This window comes from Impatiens glandulifera, chromosome 2 (genome assembly GCF_907164915.1).
Source record: "Impatiens glandulifera chromosome 2, dImpGla2.1, whole genome shotgun sequence".
Lineage (NCBI taxonomy): Eukaryota > Viridiplantae > Streptophyta > Magnoliopsida > Ericales > Balsaminaceae > Impatiens > Impatiens glandulifera.
Window position 1 is genome coordinate 48,858,194 of NC_061863.1, and position 11,371 is coordinate 48,869,564.

At 32.1% G+C, this 11,371-nt stretch overlaps 2 protein-coding genes across 3 annotated transcripts; one reads left to right on the forward strand and one right to left on the reverse strand.

Moving 5' to 3' along the window:
• Window positions 1-15: 15 nt before the first annotated feature.
• On the forward strand, window positions 16-3,085 carry LOC124927144 (ubiquitin recognition factor in ER-associated degradation protein 1-like). Of its 2 annotated transcripts, XM_047467502.1 has the most exons (9): window positions 16-155; window positions 883-963; window positions 1,134-1,158; window positions 1,236-1,268; window positions 1,364-1,485; window positions 1,704-1,834; window positions 1,953-2,176; window positions 2,497-2,753; window positions 2,826-3,085. In XM_047467502.1, the coding sequence occupies exons 1-9, from the start codon at window positions 153-155 to the stop codon at window positions 2,919-2,921; spliced, it is 972 nt and encodes a 323-aa protein (XP_047323458.1). In that variant the 5' UTR covers window positions 16-152; the 3' UTR covers window positions 2,922-3,085. The 2 variants fall into 2 exon arrangements, with proteins under 2 accessions (XP_047323458.1, XP_047323459.1); XM_047467503.1 differs by lacking the exon at window positions 16-155 and having other exon boundaries at window positions 885-963; window positions 1,236-1,272.
• Window positions 3,086-3,413: 328 nt separating this feature from the next.
• LOC124926966 (epimerase family protein SDR39U1 homolog, chloroplastic) lies at window positions 3,414-8,855 on the reverse strand. Its single transcript, XM_047467301.1, has 13 exons — window positions 8,645-8,855; window positions 8,474-8,536; window positions 7,878-7,950; window positions 7,421-7,480; window positions 7,027-7,145; window positions 6,841-6,885; window positions 6,400-6,478; window positions 5,570-5,631; window positions 4,984-5,086; window positions 4,793-4,853; window positions 4,311-4,381; window positions 3,747-3,886; window positions 3,414-3,654 (listed from the first exon to the last, which is right to left on the reverse strand). The coding sequence occupies exons 1-13, from the start codon at window positions 8,720-8,722 to the stop codon at window positions 3,550-3,552; spliced, it is 1,059 nt and encodes a 352-aa protein (XP_047323257.1). The 5' UTR covers window positions 8,723-8,855; the 3' UTR covers window positions 3,414-3,549.
• Between the last annotated feature and the right edge of the window lie 2,516 nt (window positions 8,856-11,371).

Below are 11,371 nucleotides of genomic sequence, written 5' to 3' on the forward strand. Positions count from 1 at the left end.
ATCTATCTCCAGAACGAACAATGCGCTACTCCGCCATTTCTGTGTAGGTTGATAAGCGAAGCGATTCAATCAAATTCTGAACTTTATCATCAATTCGGAGAAAGAATTTAGCTCGTGAATCCAATAACTTGCTGATCCTACAGATATTGAATATGGTGATATATGTTTTCCTTTTTGTTTTCTTTACCTGGATGGATGATCCTACTCGAAGAATGCATAATTCAGTGATAGATGTCGAGGAAAGCCTCGGTTGGAGATTGGGGATAAATTTCACCTTGTTTTAGGTCTAGAGTTCGTTATCTGTATTTAGATTGTAGCTAGGAGAGTTTCGAGTTCTTGAAGGAATTGCTAGAGGTTATGATTTTCATTTACTAAGACAACTGTTATAGTGATTTATCTTATTACACATCTGGGAGATGAATGCAGCCATTCTAGTTTACAATTGCAGCTTTTTATCTTTCAATCAATTCCAGTAATAGTTTGTACTGCATTGGCATGTCATGCATATGATGCATGGGAGGAAGATGAACCTGTCTTTTCATATGGTAGGGTTTTTAGCTTCAAAATCTTGTAATGGAATACATACTTATGATGCAATGAAATCTTGTAAGAATGATGTGATGCTTGTTCTTATCATACACTAATGCATGAGTTGGAACTTGGAAGGTTGTATTACATTTGGCATTGCTTTGTTCTGGTATTATATCTGGGTTAAACTTTACATCTCATTTGGAGTCATTTATGCTTGTTTCTTAAGCTCACTTTGTATGTAGAAACTGTTAGTCTATATATGCCTTAAAGTATGTATGTTGTATATGATAAATCAAGTGTTTTGATTGCATTCGCTATATTAATCCTGGTTCTCTTTTTTTGGATTTGCAGTATTTCGATGGATATGAATATCATCAAGGTAGGTCTTTTGAGCAGACATACAGGTGTTACCCTGCATCTTTCATTGATAAGGTAAGGTTCATGTTATCTGATCCACATCCTTTAGTTAAGTGGTGCCCATCTGTATGGAATTGCATAGCTAATATAATATGAGAATAATTTGAATAGCCTCTTAAATAAATGAAATTCTTGGTATTTACTTGACCAGTCTTCTAATTCTTTGTTTTTCTCTAATCATGCAGCAACAGATTGAAAATGGTGATAAAAGTAAGCCATTGAAATAAGAACTATGCCTAAATTTCATATAAATGATTAAATGTCTAAATTTCTTTGCTGTTTTCCAGTTATAATGCCTCCATCAGCCCTTGACCGTCTGGGTAGGTTAGCTTGAATATGAAAACTCACAACAACTGTTCATCATACTCTTTTGTCCAGTGCTGACAACAATCTTATGATAAATAATACACTGCAGCATCACTTCACATTGATTACCCTATGTTGTTTGAGCTTCGAAATGCTGCCACCGAGCGCGTTTCTCACTGTGGGGTTCTAGAGTTTGTTGCTGAAGAGGGCGTGGTATATTTGCCATACTGGGTAAGACAGGCTCAACAATTTTTACTTCATATATATGAAAACATTTTTTGGATCTTGATTTGAGTCTGAGTAAATTCTGTTTCCAAACGTGATCTCATCTGTATCAACATACCTAACACAAAAAATAGTATTTTCAAATAATATTATTGACAACTTCTGTTTGGATCCTGATTCAGATCTAGAAATAGATTATTTCTAGTTAATACATTTTGTTTCAGATGATGGAGAACTTACTATTACAAGAAGGAGATACTATGCAAGTGAAAAATGCCACTCTTCCAAAAGGGACATATGTTAAACTACAACCGCACACCAAAGATTTCTTGGATATCTCCAATCCTAAGGCCATGTTCGTTTTTTGATGCTGTTGTTGTTATCATGCTAGAATAGGGTTTTGAGTATTCTCTAGAATTAGTTAAGCATTGTGGTTGTGGTTCCTAATGAAGCTGTGTTATTCTTTCATGCAGTTTGGAGACAACACTACGAAACTTTTCTTGCCTGACAATTGGAGATAGTATTATGGTTGCATACAACAACAAAAAGTTTTACATTGACATTGTCGAAGCAAAACCTTCCCATGCAGTGAGTATTATCGAGACCGATTGTGAAGTGGACTTTGCACCTCCCCTTGATTACAAGGAACCTGAAAAACCTGTTAAATCTGTTCCATCTAGCAAGGCGCCACTTAAAGGTATGCATCTGTTGACTTTCTAAGTCCATAAAATGTTACTTCTTTTCTTCCTAGTACTGCTGTCACTATCATAGCTTGTTTTTGTAATTTACTAAAGAGGTTCACTTTGCTCTTGTTCATTATCGGTTATTTATTTGATATTATGTTATTTGTATAACCATGTGGCTATTTCGAAATAATAGGTAGGTTATTGAAAATCAGGATATTTAGGTAAAAACACATTTGGGTGTTGATTGGATAGTGGGTTATTTGAAATTAATATCAATAACCCACATCAAACAAAGTCTTAAAACACTTTTTTTTTATATATATTTGAGCAGCAGAAGAGGCCCCAGAAGAAACTGAACCAAAGTTTAACCCATTTAGTGGAGCGGGTAAACGTTTAGATGGGAAACCTATAAAGAACCCTCCCCCTCCTGTGTCTTCTTCCAGCAGATCGAAGGACAAGCGACCTGCTGTTGAAAATGATAATGGGAAGCCTACGGCAGGAACTACTAGTTCACAAAGCGCAAAACGACAGAATCAGGGAAAGCTTGTATTTGGCTCAAATGTGAACCGGCCTAAGGATACACAACAGGTATGAGCAGCAACAACAACCTTATTTTTATCGTAATGTAAGTTAGTGGTATCATCCAATGATCATGTGCAGGAGGCGGCAAAAGAGTCTAAATCAGAGGATCCTGCAAAGAAAGAGGAGCCTACATTCCAGGCTTTTACGGGGAAGAAATACTCCTTAAGAGGTTAATGTTTTTTTATAAGGTTTATGGTATCATGTGGTTACTTTGAGTTGAACAAAGGCAAGTGAAGGTAAATAGACTTTTGACTAGTGGTGAATATGCATTTCTTTGTACTTTTAATATCAGTTCACTTTGGAACTGATCAATGGTGCATTGGGAAGTTATTGATACTTAACATGGAAGTGAATAAATCTATATTATGCTTGTCACAAAATTACAATAATCTATTCATGATATAGAAAATAATTTTTAAAAAAATTAAACAAATCACATTGTATGATCTAGAAAATAATGTTTATATCAGATGAACCTAAAAAATATCACTATAATTTAGATCATTATAAGAAAAAAATTATAATTTTTCTTTTTAATTTAAAAAACTATGCAGTTATAATCCCCCTTGAAGAGTTTTTAATGAAAATTAAATCTTATATTATGTTATTTTTATTGCAATCGAGATCATAACTTGTAACATACAAATACAAATATTAGTTTTTAAATAGGCTTGCTATACTTACCAGTTGTATTACATTTTTCTGGGTCCAAAATTTGGAAGCATTTTATTAAGTGTTTAAGATTTTTGATACATAGCCAACAGAAAGAATAAAGAATGTAGACCAGATTCAATTCAGTTTGTTACTCAGATATGATGGCTCTTAGTGCATCTTTTACACGTGGATACCGGAAAGTGAACCCCAGCTCCTTGGCCCTTGCCGGAATCACTTTCTGTCCTTCCAGAACCTGCATGCAACTTATACAGTGTTAGTTATGTGATAGCTTCTGTCAATTAGGGGTTATGGAAGTTTAAAAAGTTGGAAGGGATCGAAACAAACCACAGTCGCGCCTTCTCCTAGAACAGTTTTGAGTGCTATTTCTGGTACTGGTAGCCACGAAGGCCTTCCCAGGGCTGTTCCCAGTTGTTCACACATTTCTCCTAATCGAACAGGATTAGGTGAAGTTCCATTGATAACCCCTGAGATTTTCAACGTGCAACCTTTTAAAATAAAAATAAAAAGACAAGACAAGGAGCTTCAAATATGTATATACCATTGCCCCAATGTCGTGCACTTATTTTACATGGCTTCATATGTGATATTTAAGAGCACAAAGTTCATTTTTTTCTTTTTTTCTTGAAAGAGGTTAGTACAACATCCATCAATACATCACCCTACTTTAATCAAGATGCTTCCAATGAGAATCAAACTTGAGACCTTAACTTCTTAATTCAAAAGCTCTTATCAATTGAGTTATCAAGTGGGTCACGAGAATTTGGAATAATAAGAGACTGAATTTCTAATAAGATCTCATAATACTCGTCTTTATAATGCATTTCTTACAATTCACTTGCAGTCTATGAGTGTGCAGAAAAGAGATCAAAATCCAGGAATTTTTCTGACCTTTGTAGGATGGATTGGATAGAGCCTCGTATATTAAATCCACTATATCATCTAAATGTATCCAGGAAAACCTTCAAAAGTAAAAGAGCATTTCAGTGTTAATTTAATACGTAGAAGAGATTTGTTATCATGCTATATTTTTATGGATCATGATCCAAAAAATCTACATTTTTTATGGTTGTCAAAAATCACAACCATCTAAAAGATAATTTGATCACGATTCAAAAAATTATCTAGATCACTTATATTATAAGTTATTTACCAAATGAAACAAAAAATTAGACCATAATCTGGATCATAATGTAGAAAACAATCTTGTATCAAACAAAAAACACTTTTAGTTTTATCTATGGTGATTCTTTAATGAGATTCTATTGTGACAAAATCAAATAGGCATAGTTATGATAAAATACTACTTTCTAAATAGGCTTAAATAGGCTCATTATGAAGCAACCTCTACAAGTTAAAATTAAAATCATTACCATTGTCTACCAGATCCTAATGGTCCACCAGCAAACATCACAAAGAGAGGGATCATTTTAGCTGCGGAGTAAAGTTGATAATATTTAGTTGTCCAGACCACAGATATAGAAGAAACCAAATTATTTGCAGATGCTGATAGCCTGATAGGCCAAATGCGGTGAGAAATTGACATACAGGCGGTAAAATATACCTAGAGCTCCGCCATCTTTGCCGAGGACCACACCAATGCGAATAAGAGCCAACCTGACATCCTTATTAACTCTGAGGGCTGATGCTTCCCATTCTCTACAAACCTGAAAAAAGAAGTAAACATGTTGTCAGGAGCATGTCAGAGTGACATTTTTAAAAGTAAGAAATAAATTATCTTTCTCATTGAAATTATAATGAACCAACATCACAAAATCTAATTATACTCCCAATCAATTATGCTTGAATAAATGACTAGATAGAATAATGATCTCATTGAAGATGCCATGAAGGCATGGAACATGGAGTGATAATCAGATCAAAGGAGAAATTGAAATTGGAAATAGAGCTACCGGGTATTTCTTCTAGGATCAATTATAACGCTGGGGGAAGGAAATGAATTGAAACTGGAAATAGAACAACAATGTATTTTATATCACCCTCTCTCCATTGATTTTCTAGAACTATGACTACACAGGTCATACAACTCAATTTCTACCATAGACGGACTCACTTTCGCGTTGCCTATGGTTTTAATGAAATTTTCAGTTTTTCAAAAAAAAGGAAAGAAAAAAGAATCACGATCTTACTTCTGCCAAGTAGTCATTCCCTGAAGGACTTTTCTCATCAAATACTTTGGTTTCACTTGCACCTGTCCACACATGTCCCAACAATATGAGTTTCTATAACTATTGAGAAGTCAAACATGCTGTGTGAAAAAAACTATAAATTTAGCAATGCACCTCATTGAACTAAAATTTATATGGACACAATGTTATGCAATGAGTGTAGTTCCAACAAGATTTGTGAGAAATTTGTATGCCTACAGTGAGGGGTTATATTTTCTGAGCTAATTTAAGTATAATTTTGGTATGGCTAATTACTGATCTTCTCTAATCTAAAGAATAAACAAACAGTGTTCATGGAAAATATTCTGGCCATTTGTTCGAACATCTTTTTTTCTTTGTTGGGGGATCTTTAGTTACATCAATGACCCCATTTGGAAACACTTTTTTCTTTATCTAGATCTAGATAGTATCGAGATTAAGATGGATTAGGAAACTAAATATAGTAAAAGACAGTCAGAAAACTATTTATGCTTTTGTATTTGTATCCGGATACAAATATTTAAAAGTGTTTTCAAATGGGGTCATATTTCAATGTCACAACACTTCAAAATCTTAACTATAAGGAGTATAAAACCAGTAGAATATCTTGTGGAGAAATGAAAAGATAAAATGGCTTAATCGACTGCAATGAATAAAATTCTGCATTTCCAGCCTAAAATATCTGTGGGAAATATATTTGTGTCAAAATTATCTTTGATGCTGGCTTGAATAAAAGGCCTATGCAAGTGAAATACAATTAATTATCCAAAACGCATCTCATTGTAAAAAAAAACAGAAAAAGAAGCTCATACCATAATACCCGACTGCAGTTGCACTGACCAAAACACTAGGACGAACATCATCTTGTAAGTTATTCATGATGTCTACTACCTTCAAAATTAGAGAAGTTAACAAATCAGCAACTAATGATAATAGTGATACGTGGGGAAAATATGTAATAGTTATGCTGAAAATTAGTTGAATACGCTTTACAGTTTCAGTATCTCTCATCTCCAATTTGTATTCTCCATAGCATTTAGAGTTTTATCTTCACACCTTCTTTCTCAATTGTTCTTAGCTTGTTAAGAACTTTTATCTTATCTTCTCATCTCAAATACAATTTTCTTTGATTCAATGTATCGTTTCGTCAATTATGCTCTTCGATTTTAGATATTAAACCTAATTCTAGTACAGGTATAACAAATAGCTGCAGTCATTCATAGCATTAACCTACTGTACTGTTGAAACTTGACCTTTGAGGTTACTCTTGTTCTGCTGTCTTTGATATCTTTCTTGATCTGCAGGATAAATGAAGTTTAGATGCATTGTATTCTAGAATATGGTCAAAGTTTTCTGCATTTATACAAACTTCATGTGATTGATTAATCTTTTTCATCTATTTGGGAATCATTTAACAAACAATGTATACAAAAGCTAACCTCAGGAGACCATCTTGTACTGATGGGAGTTCCAGCCAAATTTACAACAGCATTTGAACCTTGAATGCAGTCCTTCCAGTTTGCCTCCTCGGCAATAATGATTTGAGGAAAATCTTTCACTACAATCATAAACAATACAGATTACAGAGTCAACAAAAATAAAGCAATTTTGTTTTCCTCCCTTTTCTATTATGTCTTTGATTTTAGATGCCCCATATTGAATTTAATAGTTAAGGATTCAGACATGAAAGTATAACTAACACTTCCCCTGCTGCTTGCTTAAATTTGATAACCAAATAGTAAATGTGAATTTCATTCTTATCACCATTGTGTCAATTATAAAGAACCTCAGATGAGGAATAACAAGATAACTAAAACTTCATTACCTTCTTACCGGGAAAAATTGATTGAGCTTTAGATCTAGAACGCGTCAACACGTTGACATTGTGGTTGTCTGCATTCCCAAATTCAAGAAACGAAATTACTTCAGGCAGTTTTAGCCAAGCCTAAACATAACATATGTAGACCTAAAATGAGAGTAAAGAACTAAAGATTCCTAAATCTATAATCAAACCATGTATGCAAGAATGTTGATTGATGAAATGGTTTAGGGTTTAGGATATGCAAGAATAATGCCACATGGGAGTAGTGGCTTGATCATAATAAATGAATTGGTGGCCATGGAACGAAATAATACAACTAGATAACCTTAACCCTAACTGAACTTTACTGATTTCACCTAGAATTATCAATTGAACAACCAATTGTACATAACCACCCAAAAAAATACAATCACTCGCAGTTACATGATTCTTACTTCATACAATTCATCCATAAAGAAAGGAACTAACCTGCTTGCAGCCTTTGAACCAGTCGTTTACCTATGAAACCTGTAGCTCCAGTTATTGATACAGTCATTGCTTCCTGCAATAATTAGTAACTTATTATAATCTTCCTTCCATGGCCCCATGTGCCCCTAGGGCCTAGGACATGAACTAAGTGGCTCCGACGTATGGATCCAATCAGTTGAAGCAAATCAGTCAATACCATCTAAACAACTGTATCAGCTAATGTATAACTAGCTACCCAAGGGGCAATTTGAACCTAAAGTTGTTCTCCAGAAGGATAAGAATAACATATGCAGATGAAAATTTCCATAAGTCTGAGACTGTAGAAGATAATAAATGGCATTAGTTGAACAAGATGACAGATTACTGACGAGGTTATTGATACAAGGGAAAAGGATATTAGGGTTAAATATAGTGACGGTTATAATATAGTAGTATATTAGTTGTGAAGAGTCGAATATGAATGATTTAGTTGAATTCTCTTGTTAGAAGTTATCTCTCTTCCTTATTGTATTAACCCTATCAGTTATGTTCTATCAAATCCCATTTCCATTGATACTTCAGCAGTTCTAATGTGAAGAAAAATCCAATCAGATTACCTTTTGAGGAGAACTAGCGCCATTGCCAATGCACCACACTCTGAAACTCCTAACTTGACAAAACTGCAAGCAGTGAACATTACGATTCTAAATTCTAAGTATGGCAAGCTTAATTAACGACGCATATCTGAAATTCAAAATAAATTTGCAGTATGCGTAAGAGAAACTCACTGAAAGAGGTTGGGAGAAGTCAAATGAGGGAGAAACAGATTTACTCCAGGCAAAGGTAGCACAACGGCTGAGCTCCATTTGAGAAATGCAAAGAAAGCTATTCGATTGAAGAGATCGCCGATGGGAGAAGAAAGAGAGAGAGAGACTGTGGTCAGTTTCGTTCCATTTCGTGTTTAATTAAGAACCACAGTCCAGCGACATCCATTGTTTACTTCAGTTACTAATGTCCACTGCTTTTTTCTTTCGGATAGATAATTGCATCAATTCGTCCCATTTAATCATATGATAATTAATTAAGTAAATGCATCCAATTGATTATCCTCACTTTACACTTATTAAATGTTAAACAATTAGGAATATTAATTTTTATAGTTTTAAATAATTAATTCATTTTTTTTATTATAATAAAAAAAAATTAATTAGAGAGACTTAACTGACATCCCACCGTTAGAAATCCCACCGTTAAAAATTAAGAGTTGCTCGCGAGCTATTCGAATCTCGGCTCGATAAAAAATTCGTTTGAACTTGTTCGTTAGTCTTAACTATCCGAGTTCAGGTTCGTTTAAAAGCTCAAAAATTTAAACGAGCCTAATTTGAGTCTCGATATTCGATTCGTAAGCTCGTGAACATGATCGTTTATAGGCTCACTTATGGGCTCGCAAACATGTTCGTTTAGAATATCGTTTAAATATAATTTGTAAATCATTAAAAAAATATATTTAATTAATTTATAAATATATATTTTTTAAATAATTATATATATATATATTAATATAATAATAACCTATAATAAAACTTAGGATTAATAAATAAATAATTTAAAAAAAAAAAATTTGCAAGAGCAGACAAAATTGATTAGCCAACCTCTCATATCTCTATCTCTTTCTTCTAGTCATGGTTGTGGGTCTTTAAGGTTGCTCACTAAGGTTTCAATGCTCTTTTAATTTATTTAATTGTTTGAATTTATAAATTTAACTTTTATACAACGAGGTAAATAATATTTCACTAGACGAGCTTTAAAAGAGTTTGAACTTTCTAAAGGAGTTCTAAATAAGTTTTAAACGAGCTCTAAATGAGCCGAGTAAGAGCGACTTGTAACCTCAACTAAATTTATACGAGCTCGAATTCGAATATATACTAGACGAGTCAAGCTCGAATATATACTAGACAAGCCGAGCTTGAGTCTGACACTATCTGGCTCGTCTCGGCTCAATTACATCCCTACCCACAACCATGGTCCCGTTTTAACTCAAAACACTTTAAATTAAATCGAACTCGTGATATTTTAGTCTCTTAAACTGACTCTTACTACTGAGTTATCTTGATGGGTTAAAAAAATTTATTTTTACTTTTAAATGATCTTATACAATTATATTGAAAAATTAATAGTTAAATAAATACAATAATTCATAGTAATTAGATACTTGGTTGAATCTTTCAATTTCACCTCAAACCTCTTAATATAACAAGCGTATGACTATATAATTTAATTCAATATTTTTTTTATTTAATTAATAAAAAAAATATGAGGAAACATATATATTTATCTACTCGTTTTATTTAAAATTGTTTTGTTATTTTTTTAAATCTTCCCAAAATCATATAAATTAAAAACATTCATTATGTGAAAATAAAAATAATTTTGATAAAACAAATCTTCCTCCGTGTACGAACTTTTAAGTTTTCTTTTCAATGTTTTCTTTACTCTAAGTTGGTATTTCCTCCATGGACGAACCCTTATGTTTTTATCACCAATGTTTGCATTAAAAATGGGCTCGGCTTATGAATTCGGATCTATTGTCCCAAAGATAATGTCTCACTTGCTGTCTCGTAGAAGAGAAAAGAGTGGAGAGAGGAAAAATAAAATTAAATATTAAAATAAAATGTCATATATATATAATTTTTTAGGATTTAGAGTTTAGAATTTAAGGATTAGAATTTAGGATTTAAGATTTATTTTATATATATAATTTTTTATTTGTTTAATTTATCAAAATTAAGTCGTTTTGATAAATGAGACAACAAGGGATAGCAGATCCTCCCTCGACTTATTTAAGTCTTTCGGTTATTAAAAAATTGTTAGTAAACATGATTAATTATTTTTTTTTTAAATTTAATATTTATTAATTAAATATTAATTTTTTCTTTTTTTTCTTAATTAATTTATCTCTTTTTATTTATTAATTTTTTTTATTATGTCTTATATCAATATTTGATTATTTTAATTTGATTTTTTTGACTATTTTTTTATAACATAGATCCTTTTAAAATTATTTTATATTTTAAGGACTAATAAAAAGTGTGAAAAAATAGAAGATGTATAAATTATTTTATTTTTTCAGTCAGATTAGATTAGACGTTATTTCGGCTTCCATTTTCCTCACCAAAATTCTCTCTCAATCATTTATCTAAATTTTGTAGGCAGTAGGTTAGAACATTTTTTGTGTCTAATGTGTTTGGTGTCATTTTGATTTTTTTTTATTAATTAATAGTTATGTTAAAATAATTTTTATTTATATCATATTATATTAAATATTTAATTTTAAAAAAAGTAAAATGAATTTATTATAATTAAGCAGAAAAACAATCCTAATGAATCAATATATATATAAACAATCCTAATGAATCAATATATATATATACTATTTATCCACAAAAGTATAAATTATTCTCAACCTCAAATGTTTCAATCACCTAACTCACAATTATCAATTACTCAATATGATC